Raw genomic sequence first — 22536 nt, 5'->3', positions numbered from 1 at the left:
TTGTCTTGGCAAGTCTGCCGCTGGTCTCTGGCCTCCTTCTAGCCTAATTTGGTCTGGCATTTTGCTGGTGTCTATCTGTGCTCTTACAGTAATCATGAGCAGAGCTTATGAAATCTGCAAGGGTCTTTTGTTTGAGAAAAAAACCTCTGGATTAATTAGCTTCATCAGTCTGCTCTCTCAGGTCCCCCTAAAACTTAACCCCACTGAATTTGGTTTTCAGTTTCAGAATGATAAAAGGAGCTTATCATAACTTGATCCCAGAAACCTCTTGATTCAGAATGGAGTGAAAGGAAAGAAAGCAGAAATGGACTGAGAAAGGCCCAGGGGGAGGACAGAGCAGAAAATGAGAGTAATTTTTTTTGTCCATGAGCTCATTGTCTCTTCACTTAGGCATTCTTACTGTACATGTGTTACAAACCTTGCTTTAGTGCTGATGCTCCTGCCTTGGCCCACAGGGAGGGCAGAGAGGTTTACATTTCTACAGAAAGCGATGACTATTTCTGGAGGTGGTTTTATCTTTGAATGCTTCTTCTTAGGATCGGCCCCATCCTTGTTAAAGAAGTTTTGCCATCTTGTTTTTTTCCCCAGTATTCTTGCTCCATTTGGGTCTCATGTAATTCTCCATTACCTTCTGAACTGCCAGGAAATTTACCTGGGGCTAAATTATTGCTAAGCTTTTCCTTGATATAATGCAACCAATGGTATAGACCTTTATTAACTACCTACTGTGTGTTAGGAGCACTAGGGGAGGTAAAGTTTAAAGACGACATTGTAAGTGTGATTGTGTGTGTGTGTGTGTGTGTGTGTGTGTGAGAGAGAGAGAGAGAGAAACAGAGAGACAAAGAGAAATAGAGAGAGAATAGAGATAGAGAGAGAAGCAGAGTTAGAGAGAAAAAGAGGGAGAAAAATAGAGACCCAGAGAGAAAGGGATGGGAGATGGGAGGGAGACAGGAGGAAAAGAATGAAGCGAGGGAGGGAGGGAGGGAAGAAGGAGAGAGAGAGAGAGAGAGAGAGAGAGAGAGAGAGAGAGAGAGAGAGAGAGAGAGAGAGAGAGAGAGAGAGACACAGAGAGAGAGACAGAGAGAGAGAAGAGATGAGACATAGGCAGAGACAGGGAAAGAGGCTCAGGGAAAAGGGAATCATTGTTGGCAGGGATCAAGAGAGATGGAATCTCCATTTTTGGTTCTTGGTCTAAACTTAGCCCCTCCTGTTGAGGCTGTGGCTTCTGTCCCAGAAGACAGAGAGAGGCTGCCTTGAAGGGCATACTAATGGTGGATGTGTCTGCCTTCTGTATGAGAATGAACACTGGCTTTGGAATCAGTGCACCTGGGCCTGGAGCCCAGCTCAGTTACTGACCAGCTCTGTGACCTTGGTCAAATTGCTTAACTTCTCTGGAGCTTGATTTGTTCATCTGATAAATGAAGACGTTGGACTGGGCTCTCTGTGGGGTCCCTTCCAATTCTATAATCTAGGATCCTTTGATTCCAGGGGCACACAAAGAGTGGGTTGTGTTGGTCATGAGTTCCACTGGGAAAGGAAGTAGGTTGACCTGGCAGGATTTCTAATGAGCGTGATCCAGGGAGCAAGCCTGGGGCCTGGAGCCAAGTAGCCAAGAAATGGAGAGTTCCATAATGGGGGAATCAGGCCATGGGCTGCTAACTGTAGCCCCCACCCTGGGCTCTTAGTTCTGGGGGTGGTTCTGCTTTGGAAGTGACTCTGCTCATCCTGGGCATTTGTGTTGTCATTAAAGTGGGGGAAAGGGGCATGACTATCAAATGTTGAGAAAAGAAATTGAGTAGGAACAAAACACTTCCACCTTATTACATTTAATTTGCATAATTTCTAATAAACATGACACTGTTGACATTACCCCCTTGCTTATTAATTTCCTCTCATTTATTAATTTAAGAGGCTCCTTGCTCTAATTTGTAGAATTATTTTGGTTAATTAATATATACTAGAGGATAAATATTTTTGGTCACAAATAAGGGATCTTCACAGGGACAGATCGACAGACACACACTGAATCCAGTGACATATAACCATGCCAAGATTCTATTTCCCATCTTCCCTTCCATGTCTCCCCAATACTCAGCATAAACTTTCCACATATATACACACACACACACACACACATATATATGTGTATAGATATATATACAGATAAGCTGAAGTTCAGAAGCAAAAAGACTTTTCCACTATCACTCATGTAGTAAGTGGCAGAACCAGGTTTTGCTCCCAGATTCTCTGATTTTAAATCAAATAATTCTTTCAAGAACATTTGAAAGATCCCTCCACCCCCTCCTGATCACTGATGCCTGAAGATCTTTTTGCAGGTGACAACTTCAGTCCACAGTTGGAGATAAGATCTAAAATGGCTATATCTCTGGGAAAGGTAGCACTTTAATTCACACTAAGGTGTAAATAATATCTATCACATTTTTTTCTGAGAGCAGTGTTTGATGAGAGGAGGAGGTGAAGGAACCAGGTACCTACCTCAAGAAAGGAGTGGGGAGAGGAAACTTAGAAGAAAAGAATATGGAAAGTGATGACTGGGGTTAACAGGTTCCCACCATTTTGGTGAGGATTGACTCTGCTAATACCTAGTAGAGAGGTACAGATTCCTTCTGAGGAGGATGGGGAGGACAGTATCCACCTCACCCCTGAATTTTTAAATGCAGAGGCAAAGATTAGCACCTATATGGGATTATAGCCAGAGTAGGTCAAGGCAGGGCAGAAGAGAATATTACCTATTTCCACTGACCATAGAGGCAGCAGAACTTTATACTGGGGATCTTTGTGAGAGTGAAGAGAGTATTTCCTGAATGTCTCCAGATGCTCCACTTTAATATCTAGTTATCATCCTGAAGCCTTGGGGGATATACCCTAGCAATGGATGGGGATATACCCTAGCAATGGACTTGGTATCCAGAGAGTTCCGAGTTCAAAACTTGACATTGATATTGCTAGTTAAGAGACTATGGGCAAGTCACTCAATCATTGTCAGTCTTAGTTTTCTCATATATAAAATGGGGAAAATGCCTGTTGATGGGGATCTTCATACTTCAGGTATGGATCTGACTGGATGTCATTTAAAGTCCTTCATAAGTTAAGGATTTTCTAATCCTCTGAGGCATCTCTTCTGTTGTTGCCAGGCAGAACCCTTGTCCAGGAAGTTAAAAAAGAGAGAGCAGGAATGGGGAGGGGGTAGCAGCCCAGGGACCAGAAACTTTGGAATGCAAACTCTCTTCAGAGGTAGGTTTGCTAAATTGAGACTTGGCTTTGCATGCTGATTGGTAGTACAGAGACAGCCTGTTCCTCTGAAGTGTAAATCTTGGTATTTACAGCAGAAAGAGCAAGACCTTTAGTAGGCGAAGTGATGTCCACCCCTACTTTTCATAGATAAACTCCAAGGGTAAACCATTAACTCAGGTTTAACTTCAAAATGGATAGAGAGAAGCTTTGGAAGTTTTTGGAGACCATGCACCAGTGAAGTGGGAATATTGTGCTACCTCAAGAGGAGGTGGATGAAAGAGCTCTGTAAGCCCAAAAAATTACTTCTCTGGTCCAGGAAGGGCATGGACTAGTCAATTAAAAGGACTCCCTCAGTAAGATGAGCCAGGGAAAATGAGAGCCAAGCTGTGTGTGCTTTAGTCTGTGAATCAGGTTGAAAGGTATGCAAGTCCATTCCCAGCAAGGAATGCTGATCCCTGAAGATTGTGGGCTAAATGGAAAAGCTGCACAAGTAAATTAGATCTAGGCAGTGAATTGTAGCTCCTAGAAGGTAGAACTGGCTTGGACTTTAGCAACCTTCTGGTCTATAGATGGCCCACTGGAGTGGGCCATCAGCTGCTCTGATGAAGGTCCCTGGGACATCTGCTCTCTACTGTCAGGTAGAAGTATCATGCTTGAAGTATACTTTCTTGTTATTACTTAAAGTATTATGCTCAGTTTTACTGGGTAGGTGATTCTTGATTTTACTTCTAGTAAACTTTTGAACCTCTAGTAAACTTTTGAACCTCCTTTTCCATTTGGCTAATTCTGCTTTTTAAAGCATTCTTTTCCTCATCGGCTTTTTGGACTTCCTTTTCCAGTTGAGTTAGCCTATTTTTAAAGGTGTTATTTTCTTAAGCATTTTTTTGGGTCTCCTTTAGCAAGCTGTTGACTCACTTTTCAAGCTCTTCCATGGTCTGAGCTCACTGCATATTCATTTTGGAGGTACTGCATGCAGAAGCCTTGACTTCCTCTGACACTATATAGTGTTCTTCCTCATCTGAAAGGATGGAAGGAAATAATTGTTCACCAAGAAACCTTCTGTGGTCTTATTTTTTCCCCCCTTTTTTGACATTTTCCCAGCCAGTTACTTGACTTCTGAATCCTTTGTCAAGAGGAGGGTCTTAGTGCTCCTCCTCACCCCAGGACCATGCTCAGGGCTGAGGTTCAGATCAGCTGCTCATTTCCCCCAGGGGCTTTAGGCAGAGTGCTTCACAGATGGACACAGCCGCCTCCTGGGGCCTGTGCTGGGGGAGACCCTGCTCCCCTCTTGCCCAGCTGGGAAAGCCCTCTCACTGACCTTTGAAGCTTTCTTTGGTGCTTGTGAGTTGAGGGATCTGAGACCCTCCCTGCTAGGGATTCTGCTATGGAGGTCTGTTCCAGTCCTGTTCCTCCTGGTGCTGGTGCTGCATAGGGCCAGAGCTGGGCTCTGCTCCGCTCAGTGTCCTGTGGGATAGACCTTTCCTGTTGACCTTCCAGGTTACCTTTGGCTGGAAATCTCTTTCACTCTGTCATTCTGTGGCTTCTGCTGCTTCAGAATTTGTTGACAGCCATTTATTTACAGGTATTTTATGGGCTGTGGGGGAAGAGCTAAAATATGTGCATCTTTTTACTCTGCCATCTTGGCTCTTCCCCCAAAACATAATCTTACATATTAACATGAATACAACATTTAATGAAAAAATATATTTCCCAAAACAGAAATAAATGAGTGAGAAGAGTAGCACTGTTTTATATATATTTTTTTCAAATTTATACTGTTTGGCTTACTAGAAGACATCTGGATTATCCTATCTCCTTCTCTATCCATAGTTGCAATAAGTTGTTTTGGTTGAAGTTTAGAAAGAAAAGATGACCTCTCACACATATAATTTGAAGAAGGAGAAGTGTTTTGATAGCAAATAAAATGTTAGCATTCTTATGAAAATAATTCTGACGCAGAAGACCCTCTGCTTGGGGACCTCCAGGTGTCCATAGACCATGCTTTAAGAACTTTTGAGAACTGCTGGAATGAATGAGGAGCAAAGTGTGGAAGGTTCAAGGAAACAAATATTGGCTTGGTGTAAGGAAAAACATGAAAAGTAGAAGAGACTGCCTTGGGAGATGATAGATTCCCCTTTGTTGTAGATCTTTGAGCAAAAATGGGGGGATCACTTGCTGGGTATTGCAGATGGGATTCTTGTATAGGGAGATTCCTACTGAGGACTCAACCAACTCTGAGAAATGGGTCAGACCTCCTCATTTTGCGTATAAGGAAACTGAGGCCTCTGAGATTAAGTGGCTTGATCATTCTTCATAACTTATTGAGTTTAATATAATGTTTTGAATTCCCTTGACATCCAAGAATTATATGAAAATTCCAAATTACATTGGTCATTTTAGAATTGAAGAACGAAGATAATTTTTGGATTATTCCCTAGTCTGGTATCTTTGCCAGTGCATATCATCATTAGTATGACTAATTAGGAGTAGATCATGCAGCAAGTCTGCAAAGCAGCTGGAACTGTGATGGATGATTCTGGAGTCTTTCCAATAATACTGACAGATGTTTTTTTCTCTCTCTTTTCTACTTGGGGTACCAAAGCTCTAGGTTATGGGTGTCCCTAGGTATGCTATCCCTATGATAGCTTTTGATGCTGATAGCTCACATGCTGTAGGTAAGGTTGGAGTGATAACAACCATTGTTCAATATCCAGCCAATGACATCTGACTCTGGTTCCGGTTGCTAAGCTACTCAATACTGCTGTTAACACAATCCACAGGGCATTCTGGATCTTAAAAATTTCCTTCATTTACCAATAAGCATTCTAATTGTGGAACTGATATTTATAGCAGCTAAGTGATTATTAATCCATATTGCATACTGCCAAATAAGAGATATTGTGGCTTTGTTTGTGAATGTCTTCCCCACAGAGGCAGAAAAATCAAGCAATTTAAGGCTCTTAATTTTATTTGAGACTTTTTGTGGTGGCAGTGGGCTTATTCAGGATGCAGATGAGATGAGCTTTTAAGTGAACCCAAGTTTTCACCTTCTAGTAGCAATCTTTCTGTAAGTTTTTCCTCTCCAGGATACATGTATTTAGATTAAGATAATTTAGTATAATATACCAACTATATTTATGCATTGGAACAAATAGCTTAAATAATTTTCAGATTTGTTATTAATTCACATAGATTTTTCCAGAACTTAGAGCTGGAAGGGACTGCAGAGATGATTGGCCCAGTTACAGCTGGGCCTCTTGTTTTTAATTTAAAAACAAAAGCATCATTTTATTGATGCTTTTTGTCATAGTTTTTTCAGGGGGAGCCCTCTCCCTACTCTGGATTGAACACTTAAGACAAAGACAAACAAGCAAAAACTTCTGATGCAATAATTACAATCTGATTTAAATGCTTTAGGATTTGAACCTAGAACCTTTATCTTCATATCTTCATCCACATTCTTCCTACTGTTTTGCTTCCATTCACCAGTTTATGGGGACCCACTAAATAGATGGCAGCTATGAATATTTTGGCATATATTAGACCCTTTTAGTCTCATTTTTATCTCTGAGGCAGCTAGATGACACAATGGACCTGGAATGAGGATGATTTGAGTTCAAATCTGACCTCATATACTTACTGGCTATGTGACCTGTGAAAGCCACTTAACCTCTGTCTGCCTCAGTTTATTCTACTCTAAAATGGGGATAATAATAGTACTTGTTTCCTAAAGTTGTTGTGAGGATCAGATGGGATATTATTTGTAAAGAGTTTAGCAAAAGGCCTAACACATTGTAGGTGTATGTGCTATATACAGTTACCATGTTATAAATTCTAGCTATTATTACCATTATTGGACAGCTAGGTGGTACAATGAATAGAATGTCAGTCCTAGAGTTGGGAATACTCATTTTCTTGAGTTCAAATCTGACTTCAGATACTGATTAGCTGTGTGACCCTGGGCAAATCACTTGCCTCAGTTTTCTTCTCTGTAAAATGACTGGGAGAAGGAAATGACAAACCAGTCCAATGTCTTCACCACAAAAACCCCAAATAGAGTCACAAAGAGTCAGACAAACTGAAAAAGACCGAATTATTACAATTACTGTTTTTGTTTTAATGGATTTTAAACCTTAAAGAAAACAAGCACAGAGAAAAGTGATTTGCCTAAGGTCACACAGGCCATAAGTAGCTGGGCTGGGATTTTAAACCACCTTTTCCAAATCTAGGGTTCTTTGCAGTTTCCCTCAGGTTGAATGTGAAGACAATGCTTTTGAATTATCAAGTACTATATAAAATGAGAGCTGTTCTAGTTGATGAAGTTAGCCTTTTAATTGTGATGGTTTTCTCAGGGATATAAACCAAGTTTATGCTATAAACCAAGCTTTTGAATGAATGACTAGATCATTGGCTTTCATTATAGGTATACTTGTATTGGACAGTGACATCCATGAATGGAAAAGACCTAAGTCATTGCTAAAAATCCATACCTCTATAGCGTTCCTGTTAGAAACTCTTGCACCATGAAGGGTTTGTGTCCATCTTGAAGAATTTTTCTGCTCTTTTGCCTTATTCCCTTGTCCAGAAAAAATAGAAGGGAAAAATCTCTCTACTGGCCATTGTGAAAGAAGAGGGACAGGGGTATGAGTAAATGCTGCCTACTCTGCTGCCAATGAATTGGCCTGCTCTTTCCCCCCAGTTCTGAAAAGGTCCATGCTAAATGTTTAGTTGTCCATGCTGCCCTCCTGCTCCTGAGGACAATCTAGCTGAGTTGCTATGTATGATCTCTATTATTAATCTTTTCCTCAAAGTCTAACCATGTCCTACTTTATCTCTCTGCAACAAGTCTACTGGGCTCACCAGCTCCCTGTTCCCCATCCCCCAACATTTGTTGTTGATGAATTGTTTCAGTTGCATCCAACTCCTTGTGGTTTTCATGGCAAAGATATTGAAGTGGTTGTCCATTTCCTTCTCCATCTCATTTTACAGGTGAGGAAATGGAGCAAACAGGGTTAAGTGACTCGCTCTGGGTCACATAGCTAGTCTGAGGTTGGATTTGAATTCATGATAATGAGTCTTCCTGATTCCAAACCCAGTACTCACTATATCACCTACCTGTACTGGCTGACCTATAATGGGTGCTTAATAAATGTTATTGACTGACCATCTATACTTTAGCAGTTTTAGTAGGGTCTGTCAAAAAAAATCAAAGTCTAATTAGCTTGATGGCATATGTTTATAGTTTTAACCATAAAAATCATTTACCAGCCATTTGTGGTAAATTTTCTTGACTATGACAATATTTTAAATTGACTTCGTATATAGGAGACCACAGGTCATTGGTTCTCTGCTTAGCCATTGACTCTCAATCTCTTTTGGCAAAGAACTATGAATTCATCTTTGGGGGATTCCTGGTGTGGAAAATCCTTCTGCTTATCTAGATGAGCACTTCTCTGCAATTTATAATCTTAGAGAGTTCACTGGGACACTGAGACATGGAAAAACATGCCATGGTCACACAGCTAGTATATGTCATAGATAGGACTTAAACCCAGGTCTTCTTGTCTTGGAGGCCAGTTCTTTATCTATAATACCTTGCTATCTTTCTGACTCACTATGTTTGTGGTTCTCAAGATGTTTTGGGAAAGAATGTTGGGAATACTGGAAGACTAAAGTCTTCCTTCAAAGCATTCTCTGCAGAAAGTAAGCTCCTGCAGGTTCTACCAAAAGGGAAAGACTTTGAGAAAAGGCCAGGGATGAATTAAGCACTTATTTTCGGAGAATCAGCTGAAGTAAGTTTGGAAAGGCTCTTCACCAATTTGGCTGCAGGATGATAGATTTTTCAGCTCCAGCAATTCTTGAAGGCCATCTATTAGGTATTGCAATCTGGAGACAGAAGGTATATGCATCAATGAAAATTATAGATCCTTGGAGTATTAATGGTAGAAAATTAGGAATGGCTAACTAGGACACCCTGATTTTTCATCAAAATATTGTCTTCTGTCCTGCAGCCAGAAGTATTAAGAGTGGCTGGCTGCTAAAGATGCCTTCATGTTGGATATGTTTTATGGGTGACAAGCTGTCAGGTTGCCATATGCATAGGATGAAAAAAATCATAGGATTTTAAAACTAGATTAGGAAGGGACCTCAGGGACAAGCTAGTGCATCCTCTTCATTTTTCACAAGAGGAAACCAAGTCCAAGAGAGGTGAAGGGATTTGTTACTAAGGTCACTGAGGGTGGGATTTAGACGTTGCACTGTGCTGGTTCATATTCAGGCTGGAGACAGAATACTGAACCTAATGGCTTTCAAGTAAGTATTAAAGATAAAATAAGCAGGGACCTTCTTGCTTGAACAATTTCACATGCTGTCTCTTTATGCCATTTTCTAGCTTGGTTCTATATGTCAGTCATGTATTAAGACAACTTTGCTTTATATTCGTTAAGCATCTATGTAGTACAGATCACTGTGCTAGGCACTGGGAGAGATAAAAAGATTCAGTGAGACATACTTCATGCCCCTATGACCTAGTAGGCTGAGAAGATTCACTTCCAGTCCATCTGACTTCATAGTTGGGATGATGATGGAGAATGGTACCAAAAGTGTTATTCTCTACATGCCAAGATAAAAACACAGAAAATGGTAGCCCACCATGACTAACATTTTGTTGCTCTAAATAAGGTCTTTTGCCTTACCACAAACAGTACACCTGGGTTTTCACTTTCTCTTTCATCTATAAATTGCCTTGCCTCCCCAGATCACTGTTACCCTAACTGTTGTCTCATGATTCATATTATTTTAGGAGTCTTTGGTTGAGATCTGTTAGTGAAAAAAGCAGGGAATAGATAGTGTATAAACTACTTCTTGATAAATGCCTTGGGTAAAGGATGATTACTCATAAAATTAATTAAGACTTGCTTCTATGTTGGTTCTTTAATCTTGTTTCAGTCATTGGGCAAAGGTTTGTAACTGCATCATTAATTCATTGTATGGTCTTGGAAAAGGCCCCTACATAAACTGAGAGTGTTAAACTAGACAATCTTTAAGATTTTTTCCAACCCTAACATTTCAAGATTCTCTATTAATGACTAATACGTGCCCAGATTTTGTAATTTCCTTTCTCTCACTGAGTTATATAGTGCATATTTGAAAATGAACTGAGATATTTTAAAACCATTTTGAAAAAATTGAGCATCTCTTGTGATTACTGCAGTCCTCTGCCAGAAGGTCCAATATTTCAGGGACCTAAAACAGAACCACATTCACTTGGGCGTACTGATGACAAAGAAACCATGGGTGGTATACTTATGTATACAAGAAGTATACAAGAAGACAAATGTACCAGCCTCAATACCATTCTGAGTGTGATTCTGGGAAATGAGATTGATTCTCTTGAGGCCATAAATTAATTCTGGATGACCAGTGGCTGTTAGGGGCTGAATAAGGTTTTTCATTGGAGAAGTCTCACTTTTGTACTTGTATCCTCAGAGCCTAGTCCAGTGTCTTGCACATAGTAGTTGCTTAATAAATGTTGTTGTTTAATTGAGTAAATGAAGAGACTTGGCACTTTTTACGGATGTACCAGGCTAGGCTAAGCAAGCTTCAGACCCCTTTGACTACATCTGATAAGGATAGAATCAAAAATTGGTATAATCCCAGGGGCTGCACTCCTAAGATTCATCAATCTCTCCATCTTCTCTCCAGAGGAAGATACTTGGTTTAATGACCAGCCTGAATTATTCCTTTCATGTTACTCTTTACGGATCTGAGAGCTTCAGAATCTTCTTAAATTTGTTCCCCTGGACTCATTGGCAGAAGTTAGGGATCAGGTGAGGTGATATGTGGCCTGATTACTTACTGACTGTGTTTGTACTTCATTGCCAAAGAAGACCATGCTGTCAGAGAAATGATGACATGACTTGCACTTGACTTTGTTTTGAGTGAGGGAGGGCTGTGCAGGTCACCAGCCTCACTTCTCCTCCACAGCCATCTGAATCCAGTGACCCGATATTCATCAGGATGACTGGAGATGGCTCAGGATGCAATGGGAGACCTTGGCTACTTTAGGCCAAGACCTAGTCAGGTACTCACTTAGAGTGAGGTAATGTCCATTTAGTGAATAGGCATGTTTAAGAAGCAGTCAGAGGATGGCCCCTTTAATGGGGCAAAGAAAAATAACTAAATCAGGTTGGGAGGGAAACAACAACAGTTACTACTGATAATCACTCTTAAGCCAAGAGGGCCCAGAGAACAGCCCTTAAGTGGAGCTTGGGCAGGGGTCTCGTGTGGTGCTATCTATGGGCTTCAAAATGCAGTAGGTTTAAGGTTTCTTTACCTGTAAAATAAAGGTTTTGGACTAGATGGTCTCTAAGGACTTTGAGTTCTGAAGCAATGGTACTGTACCTCTTACCCAGTACCATTTGCCAAGGACTCCTGCATTTCCATTTGCTCTCTTAACCTCCTTACCACCCATGATGTCTTAAGGTTGCCATGGGTTGCTTGTAGTTGTTCAGTCATTTAGTGATGGCCAACTTTTTGTGAACCATGGATCATAGCATGCAAATAACTGTCTGTGGGATTTTCTTGGCAAAGATACTGGAGTGGTTTGCCATTTCCTTCTCCAGTGAATTAAGTCAAACAGAGGTTAAATGATTTGCCAAGGGTCACATAGCTAGTATGTGTCTGAGGTCAGTTTTGAACTCAGGTCTCTCTGACTCCAGGCACAGTGCCGTATTCACTTCCTAGTTGCCTTCTACTACCTCTATCTAGTTGCCTCTGTGAGAGGTTGATAAATTTCTTTTTAAAGAGCACTGTAATGGAAGAACAATATTTTGAGTAAATCTCTTGTTTGGGGATGCCTGAGCATATGAGCTCATTGTTTTTCTTTTCTGTACTATATTTTCTTAAATAGAGAGATCTATTTTGATAAAGCTGTCTGAAAGCCCTAGATGAAAGGTGAAATAAGAGTATAAGTGATTATTGTCGTAGGACGATGTATTTCCATAGAAGCACTGGAATTATTCTGTAAGGAGAATCATTTTATGAATAATTAAAGGAACAAAAAATGAGTTGCTCCCTTACAGACTTGAGTGTGTCTGAACCAGAGCTCTGTGAGTTGGAGTTTCTTCCCTTACTATCTGATCTGCTGTGAAGCCCAAGGTATAAATGGAATGGCAGATACTGGGGAGGACTCAGTTTTTATCTTTACTTTGTAACTGAGCAAGTCTGTTTTCCGTATAAAAAGTATTATAAAAATTTAGGTGGCCAGCAAGAAAATAGATATATTTTGGGAAATTTCCCAAAAGGCAATATGGTTTAAATGGGCAACATGGTAGTCTAATAGACAACTAATTATTGGATTTGGAGGAATTTGCCTATGTCTTTCTTCAGTTCATTTTTTTTAATGAAATAATATGGTCTTCAGACAATCAGATTCCCCTTGTAGTTTCCTTTTATGAGGACTTATAAATGATTTAGGCCATATTAAAGAAATGGGACAGATAGATTGACTTCAAGTAAAATCACTTAGAATTTTTTTTAAAAAGCATTTTTTTGGTATTGAGGGCTTCCATTAGTTGCAAAGTATTTCCTTAAGTGGATCTCAAGTCCATAATACAGAGTTACAGTAATATCAAAATAGACCTGTACCATTAAGCTGTGTGTATTGTAGTGCTCTCTTCAGTAAATGAAATGAGCACTTTTCTTATTTTGAGCTGAAAAATGTTCGACATTTCCTGGCAGTGTCATTGTTGTAATAGCTCTCATGTCTTTAGTGGATGGTGGGTAGGAAGATGGTCCTTCAATATACTTGAGATCTCCATCAGACAAAATGTCATCAGTAATATGACAAATGAGACAAAAATACTACAACAGATAAATTAAGCAACAAGCATTTATTAAGCACCACTCTTTGCCAGGCACTCTCCTAATCGCTAGGGGTACAAGTACAACTCTAGTAATTTACTTTATGGTCCATGGATGCTATCTCCCAAGCAATGGAATTGGTTTTCCCTTGGAGAGTATTATCATTCTTTGTCATTCAAGCTCACAATCTTCATCATCTTTCATTTTTCCCTCTCCCTTATTCATCCCATCTAGCCTATGACTAAATGTCATTTATTCTGCCTTCAAGGTATACCTTACTTTAGTCCTTTCCTTTTACTTCTCTACTGTCATCATTCTAGTTTTGGCTCTTAGCTCTTTATAGATTCCGAATTTGTGCCTTTTTTTTGTTTTCCTCTACTCTTATCCCACCAGATTTAGCTTCTTGAACCAGGGCTATGATTGTCTCTGCTCATCTCAGATTTTAATGGTTCCTCAATGTCTACAGGGCCCATAGACTCTACTCATTCTTCACTACTTCTCTATATGCACTTTTTGTTGCAGTCTACTCAATTTCCTCTGCCGCCTGACTTCAGTTTTATTTGTCTGGACAGTGCCCTCTTTTTGCCACTTAATTCCTGCCCATAGTTTAAGACCCAATTAAATCTTTCTTTCATGAAACCTTCTTTCAGTCCCCTCCCACCCCCCTCCCCAGGCTTCTTTCCCTTTTCTGAATTTGGAATCATAGAATCTCATACATGGAAGTATCATCAGGGTCCATTAAGTCTAATTCAGAAGTGACCGAGAGTTCCCTTTTTTTATAGCTTCCTCCTTAACAGAATATGTTAACGCCCTCTATAGAGAAGGAAAATATTTTGTTAGGTTAAATAGACCACTTGGGTCACTCAGAGTGGTGATTGCCATTCAGAAAACAATCTCTACTAAGAAGATGTTCAGTTTTTGCTAGCCATTGTCACCATTGTTTTTCATCGATAAGCAATAAAGACTTGTAATTGAGGAGACTTCAAGCAAATAAGTAATTACAGTTGACAAGGGAACCATAACCATGCCTTCGAATAAGTTTTGTTAACATTATTCCCTATTTGCAGAACCACCTGGTCAATTCTTGTTTTTTTGCAATAATAGGAGAGAAGGATAAATAAAATTCTCATGTGATCTTCAACAAACCTATAAAGGACTTTGATTCTGAAGCAAAATTGCCTTAGTTAATTTTCACTGGCTTCTGATCTTTCTGTATTCTGAAGGGTGCGCTAATGAGTTGTGTATTGATGAAAGCGTAAATTGGTGGATAAGCATTTATTAAGCACCTGCTATGTGCCTGGCATTCTGCTGAGTATGAGAAATACAAAGAGAGGCAAAATATAGTCCTTGTTCTCAAGGGGCTTACATTCTAGAGAGGGAATACAGTAACCAAAAGGAAACTGAGAGTTAGGGAGAGGGGGACATGATGGGGAAATCCAGAGGAGTGCAGCAGGATAGAAAATGAAGAGACGATTGGCCTGGCCTCCCTCTTTTAATGGAGATTTTGGGAGGAGTTCTCCTGCCTTCAATCAGATCCAAGAAGCAAAAGGTACTGAGGCGTGAGTTCTGGGCCTGAAATGAACTTCCAGGATGAAAAGATTGGGCAGCAAGGGGGGCAGAAAGAAAGGTAAGGAAGAGAAGGTACCTTCAAGAAGTGGGACAGAGAGATTGACTTCAGTTAAAAAAGTATATTGAGGGCTTCTATTAGTTACAAAGTAATTCTGTAAGTGGATCTCAGGTCCACAATACAGTTACAGTAATATCAAAGCATATTTATTTTATACACTAAGGTTTCTAGTATTGTAGTGCTTTCTTGGACCCTGAGTCAGGGATAATCTGCTGTTCTCAGTTCGTTTTTAATTGGGGTGGGTGGAGAGAAGGAAGATTTGACTTAGGGTTAAAAGAGTAGAATAGAAAGTGAAAAAGACCAGGTTAGCTCCACTAGGTGAAAAACTTGGACCAAATACGTAGATTTAATACAAGTGAGTGCTGATTTAGCACCATCTGTAAAACCGAGCCCAAGTTAAATGCAAGAGGGAAAATATTAACCCATGGATGTGCCTCATTTTGGCTGATTGCTTTAGCCAGCGTTATAACAGTTATTCTCAAGAAATGATGGCCAGGAAGTTACTGCCTTAGGGCTGCATATTCTTCACGTGAAGGTTTAGTAATTATGAGCTCCTCCTTTAGTTTTCATTTTAGAAATCAGTTATTTATTTGCTTGTGGTTTATACCTTCAGGTTCTCAAAGCAATGACCCCCTAAAATAAGACATTTTCTTTCCTTTTGGTCTCCAGCATGGAGAAAGTTAGCAGTGATTTTAAGGAAAATTGTGCATATAAGAAATGATTATGACATCAGAGATTCATCATCAAAAGGTTATCATTTCAGAGATTGTACTTCTACTACCTTAAATATGATGTAATAGAATAAAAACATCAAAAAAATGTATTAAAGAGAAAAAAAATACCTGACCTTGTTGTGGAAGCTTAAGGGAGAAGCTAACACAAAACACAAGCAAATATGAAGATATTTTCAATTAGGAATCAATCATCCCCTAATTCCTTCTTAATGTGACTATGTCCTATAGTTTGGGGTGCAGTGAGATAATTTACTGTTTAGTTTTTAATAAAAGGATATATCTGAAAACTCAGTTGTTAGATTTTCCCCTCACTTCCTTCTTGATAATTTGTTATTTCTTTTAGTCTCCCACTTCAATCACGCTTCACTGATTTTGTTTTCAATTTTTTTATATTTATCAGATTTAGGAAATCCAGCCATTTAGAAAAGAAATTGCTTCTTTTTTCTATTAGTATTGTTCAATGAAACGTTTGTCTCCATGGCCATTGTTAGAGCTGTCTCTACAGTATTTAAAATAAGGATGCCTCTTTGGGCTCTGACTTTGGAGGGTTCCAGCACTGTTGCTTCTTGATAGTTAGGAAGCAGCTGGTGGGGGAGGGAGGTGGTGACACCAGTGGGTGGTAATAGACATCTGAGGCTTATTCAGATACATGCAATTTGAGCTGCAAAAACACCTCTATCACTGAAGTAGAGAAGGCTCCCCACACATCTCTCAGAAGATTGCCCTTTTGTGACTTCTGTTTCCCTTCATGGCTGCTCTTCATATCCACTTATACTTGATTTCCTTTGCATAAACAATTTGGTGAGGGAGAGAAGGGGCAGACTATATACATAGTGTAACGTGTCAAAGGCTCACTTCTCTGGAGGTGATCTTGGACCCTCATCTCCTTTGAGAAAGCTCTTCTTGGATTCCAGTTATTGGCCTGTTGAGCTCTCTGGGAGCTCCTTCTGTCCTTTATTTGTCCTTACCCACAGAAATGAAATACCTAGAAAAATCTTTTGTATATGAATCATAATTTATTTCTTGGCTTTTATATATAAAAATTAGGCTACTAGCTTGCCTTCTGGAGGAAATATGCCTTACAGTTGTTGTTGTTTTAAATAACAGGAATGCTGCTTTTTGCAAATAACTGGAAATAAAAGTAGATGCCTATCTCCTATTGCCCATACACTGCCATCCATGTTGGAGAATGGCTGAGCAAATTGTGACACATGAATATAAAGGATTATTACTGTGCTATAAGAAACAATGAATACAATGAATACAGAGATGCATGAGAGTCTTATAGGAACTAATGCAGGATGAAATAAGTGAAGCCAAGACAATTATCTACACAATGACTATAATAAAGGAAACGGAAAAATCAGGAAAAAATAGAAAAAGTGAATATGAAATTCCAAAGAACAAGTGTGTCCCTAAAGAAGAAATATAATATGATATAACTCTTTCTCCAACTCCTTCACAGATGTAGGAGCTTTGTGAACGTGCAATGATATACAATGTCAGATTTTTTTAAAAGTACAGATTGGTTTTTATAATTTTTAAAAAAGTTATTTGTGATATGGGATGATTTTCTGGGAGTAGACAGAGGGAGGGATACAGGATAAAATCTAAGTGGTGCAAAAAGATATTGACATGTTTATTTAAATGGCAGTACCAGTGCGGACTTGGCTGAACCATGCGAGCTTCTAACTTGTTTATCCTTTTGAGGAACAATACACATTAGCCAGTGGTTGGCTAGGGCTAGGAATGATCTTTGGCCATGGGAGAGATACCTTCACCTAGTTATCAAATATTTATTAAGTATTATGGACAGAATATTGTCAAAGGCACTAGATTGGGTCAGGAAGGGAGATATAATTTCTGGAGCTCCAACAAGTTTCAGGACTGATATAGGTAAATATAGTATCTACTAGAATATGATAAATGCTTGAGTACTACCAAAGGTTATTACTGTCAGGGGCTACATGGCAACAAAAACTGTCAAATGAACAAATGAAGTAATACATAGACACAATAGACTGCTTAAAAGTTTGTATTGAAGTTGTGACATCTGTATTGACTCCTATCTCCAGATCAGTTCCAGAAAAAAATATAATAATGATAGGTAGATTAGAGAGGCATCAGTTTGTCTTGTACCCCAAGAATGGCCAGTCAAGTATGCATCAACCAATAATCATTTATTAAGTACTTACTGTATATGTGTCAGGCACTGAACCAACAGTAGACCCTCAAAGAGCACTTTATATGTACGTGGGAGAGATGGGGCTAGACCCTTGAGGTAGATTTATCTTTTCAGAGGTGATCTTTTCATATCAGTTTTTTAAAACACCTCAGAGTTATGTAAAATGGTGACTCAGAGATGCATTGGTAAAGAATGATTAATTCACATATGAACTAGGATACATAGGTCAAGTAAAATCCTTAATTATCTTTCCTGTAAGGTGCCAGTCACTTTTTATGACTACCACGGAAAGTAAATACCACTTAGGCATCCATCACGTCCATCCAATAATGGACTCATGGCATCAAAATGTTACTCATTTCACCAAGATTCTGGAATCACTAGGAAAGCAGTACAGGAGAAGGAGGGAGAGGAGGAGGAGGAGGAGAGAAGCCATGAGACTGAATCCACCTCTCTCAGACACCAACAAAGAAAGGGTGTCGAAACATGTGCCAAGTGAGATTTCTTTATTTTCAAATTTTTAGTGTCGTTTGACATGACACTCTTTTAAAAATAACTCACCAGGTATTTCCTTTTAGAGACTCAGCTCTAGTTGACTCAAGCTTAGACTCACTCCCCAAAATAACTTGCCCTTGGAGTTGCTATTGTTTAGCATTTGAAGCTTGGGGGTCATTAAACTCTTCTTAGTTAGAAGCTCACATAGTCCTATCTTTCCTTAGCTTACCAACTGGGTATGTAGCCTTGGAAAGTTCTTTGTACGCAATTTAAAATGCATTTTCTACAACAGCTTTCTTTGTGGAACACAGAGATTATCCTCTCCACTCCTACCCCTACCCTGTCCTGCTCCAATAGATCGTGACTCTTAGCAGGGTGTAATTGACCCATTTATTGTTTCCTTTCAGTTTGTAGCAGACCCTTGTGCCAGCAACCCTTGTCTCCATGGCAACTGTAGCACCAGTGAGGATGGATACCTTTGCATTTGTGATGAAGGCTACAAAGGTATCAGCTGTGAGCATGAATCTCCCAAGCTCCCTGCCTCCAGTTGGACAGAGTCCCCAGCTCCAAGGCAGCTCCAGCCTGTCTCCTCAACACAGGAGCCTGATGAAATCTTGCCCCCCTCACAAGCAACCGTGACCCTTCCCACATGGCAGCCAAAAGAGGGTCAGAAAGTTGTAAATATGAAATGGGATGAAATAGAGGTGAGTATGAAGTTTTTTATATGGATTTTTTTCTACAGTAGAAGAGATCAGGCATTCAGATGTATGGTCATTGATTTTTTAACAGTAAAAGCAGCCCTTCCAGGGAGACTAGAACTGGATTACAAGTTCAGCTTGATTCTACTCAGCTTTACATGTGTCTTTCTGAGTTACAGGAAATGACTTGTATCCATGTTGTATGTGCACATGCATGTGTATGTATGCACATACAGAATAGAGATGCAAGTCATTTCCTCAAACCCAGCAAGATACATGTAAAGCTGAGGGGAATCAAGTTGAAGTTAATATATGTATGGGCGCATGTGTATATGTGTATGTACACATATATGTATATGTACACATGTGTACCCTGTATCCATATTCACATATACACACAAATACACATGTGTGCATACACCATATATGGACATATGTATATGTATCCATACATATGTATACTGTGTATATGCACATAACATGGATGCAAGTCATTTCTTGTAACCCAGCAAGATATATAAAAAGCTGAGCTGTGTCAGCTTGAGCTTGTTATATGTTTGTGAGTTCATGCATGTGTACTACACAACACAACATTGTATATACACACATGTACATATGTATCCATATACATGGACATACACACATGTGCACATAATCACACATTGAGTATATCTATACGGATATGTATATATGTACACATGTGTGTAATATAGATGTATACACACGTATAGTCTGGATCTGTATAGTCAGCTCCTTTCCAGTGTCATTTTCCACAGATGCAGATCAGTTAGTTGTCTGATTGCTATGAAGTTAAAGAGGCCTGCTCAGGATCACCCAGCTCATAAGTGTCAAAGACAGGACTTGAACCTGGATCTCCCTGACTCCAAGGCCACATCCCCCATTTACCATGCTATGCTACCTCTCTTGTGTGTGTGATCCCAGTTTATAGTTACTTTGGAAGTGGAAAAAAGCAATGAAAAGGAAAAAAAGCCCAGATACCATATAGTTTTGTTGGAGAGATTTGCTGATTAGACACTATTATAATAAAACCATCTCAAGTTTCCATCTCTCAAGCGGGATTGCATTTGCATTCTGGATTAGATGGTAGATCTAGAAGGATGTGGTTCAGCTTGTGGAATTTTCTAGAAGAAATGACAGCAGAATCTAACATCACTCTCTGGAATCCCTCCAAAGGCTGTTCTGTTTGGAGATTTTCTGATGTTTAGGCTTTGTTCATAGTACATTTATTTGCTTAGAGGCAGCATGGAATAGTGGATAGAAAGCCAGCCTTGGATTCAGGAAGCTCTCAATTTGAGACCAAGAGGGTGGAACACTGAAAAGCAAGTCCTGGGTTCAAATCTGGGCTTTGCCATTTACTGCTTGGATGATATTGGGGTCAGTTACTTCACCTCTGTGGGCCTCTATTTCTTTACCTGTAAAATGAAAGGATTGGATTAAATGGCCTTTAGCATCCTTTTCAGTCATCTAAATTGACGATGTTATGATCTGATCACTATGCTAGCTTTGTGACCCTGGGCATGTCACTTAATTTCATAGTCCCCTAGGTGACTCATTAAGAATTGAGGATCTACATTAGAGGAAGGAATATCCACATTGGGAATTCCCTGATAGGAAACCAGATCCTCCTCCTCCACACCCCACACAAACAAAAGGAACAAACCTAACAAAAACCTCCAAAGTCCAAACTAACAAAACTGACCCCTTTTTGTAGCCCAAGTCATTTCAGTGTGATTGAAACTGAATGACTACCAACCTGAGAACATTTCCTTACTGTCACTCTATGATAGGAGATGTCTATTTATAGAGGGCTCTTTCAGGTTGGCTTCACAGATTTTTATTTATTGTTTTGGTAATAGCAACTTCTATTTGTTGACTTGTTGAATCCTTGGCTATGAGTTATTATGCTATACCTTCTTACTGGCAAAAAGAGTTATTAGCTCCCCAAATTTCAGTGGAGGAGCAAATTATTCAACAGATTCTTCAACTTACATGTGTAATGGATATAGAAATTGGGGAACAAATGCTGTCTACAGTTATGTAAGCACTGATTTTCGGCTGAATTGAAAAGATAAAGGTTTTCATCTTATATTCTATATATAGCATTGAAGACAGCTATGAGTACATATTGTTAAATATTTTGCAGTTTCAGTGAGAGAAATCATAGATCTTTACTATATCTGAGAAATGTATCTGACAGTTTCCTCATTGGTCTTTTTGGGGGCCTACTTTATTACTAAAGAAATAATTCAGTCTTCGTTGTGTTGTCTTTCTTTAGGCAGAAATAAAGTATAGAAAACACAGTAGCTTATCAGATGACCCATTTCTTTTCTGACCCATTTGTTTTTGAAGGCTGAAGTCAGCCTGAGCTCTAGTGTTTCTCCTGTCTGCTCCCCAAATATGGTGAATTTATGCCCTTTTCAATTAAAAAAAAATTGTTCTCATGTTATGTTAGGCTTTCTTGAATGCATGCCAGATGTCATTATCAATTTGTCAGGAAGACTCTTTGAAAGCAAATCCATTTCCCTATAGTGAATTGGTTGGCAAGAGATGCTACACTTCTTGTCGTAAATATGAGATAGATTTGTCCCACTTTTCTGTCCCATTGATATTTTGTGGTTGGGGAACTAGAGAAAAGTTAAAGGAGTCAGATTGTAACAAATACATTTAGACCTGATTCTATCTCTTTATAAATATGAGGATATTTTAGGCTTTATATAGCGAATGTGACTAATTTTGATCCTGGTCAAAATGCAAGCTGTCCTCCAGGTGAGCTTGAAATCCCTTTAGGATCACAATATTCAGGGTCTACCAAAGGGATCCTCTCATTAATAGTGTTTGTAGTCTTTGAGGTTAGGTGACAAGAATCAGTGATTCTCCTTCTATAAGAAGAGATAAATCCAAGATGGATGAGTACTGTCAGTAATCATCTTTTTCCCTTTCATATGTGACATGCGTGGGTGATATTTTGGGGCCACTTTGAGAAGAACGGAATAATTTGGCAGTCATGACCATGATGCTAAGAAAATATCTCCTTTTTTGGGAATTCTTTTTCATTCTGAGATTATTTTCCATTTGTTTGTTTTGTAGGAGAGGGCATTTTCCTTTTACTTAGTATAGACACTAGTGTTTTTCTTCTAGGAACTTTGTTATTAGAAAATAAGGCAAAAAAGAGAAACTAAACTACACTTATATCTACATCTGCATGAGCATGTACATACATATACATACATACATATGTAATGACACTGACCTTACTAAACAACCCTGGCCACCTACACAAGGATACATGGTCCAGCTCTGAAGTAGAGAACTTTCACTGAGACACAAGACCCTGTCGCTAATTCTTCCCCATCCACCTCCAATACCAATCGGTTGTGAGTTCTTGGTGGACTTTCTTTATCATAATTAGGAAGTATTTTTCTCCTTATTAGCATGACATGCTTTAAAGACTAAGCTTGATCTTTTGAGCACTTAACTCCACCCCAAAAGTGCTCAAGAAGGATTTGTTGAATGAATGAAAAATTGAACAATAAAAAGATTAAAATCTTCATTGCTTCCTTCATACTCAATCTTTTCCATTACCATAATTCTAAGAAGGACCATGAGGGAATCTCTGGGTGTTAGAAGGATTGATGGTTTCTTAGTTCTTAGAGGTTT

General features: G+C 39.3%; 1 protein-coding gene across 1 annotated transcript in view; it reads left to right on the top strand.

Annotated features, from left to right (window-relative positions):
• The window catches only part of DNER (delta/notch like EGF repeat containing), a 351957-nt gene that overhangs the window by 115523 nt on the left and 213898 nt on the right, over positions 1 to 22536 (top strand). Inside the window, exon 2 of the mRNA XM_072618085.1 lies at positions 18568 to 18864. Within this exon, the coding sequence (XP_072474186.1) occupies positions 18568 to 18864 (297 nt within the window). The remainder of the gene's footprint in view (positions 1 to 18567; positions 18865 to 22536) is intronic.

The sequence above is a fragment of the Notamacropus eugenii genome, chromosome 6 (genome assembly GCF_028372415.1).
Source record: "Notamacropus eugenii isolate mMacEug1 chromosome 6, mMacEug1.pri_v2, whole genome shotgun sequence".
Taxonomy (NCBI): Eukaryota; Metazoa; Chordata; class Mammalia; order Diprotodontia; family Macropodidae; genus Notamacropus; species Notamacropus eugenii.
This window is presented reverse-complemented; position numbering and strand designations above follow the sequence as displayed.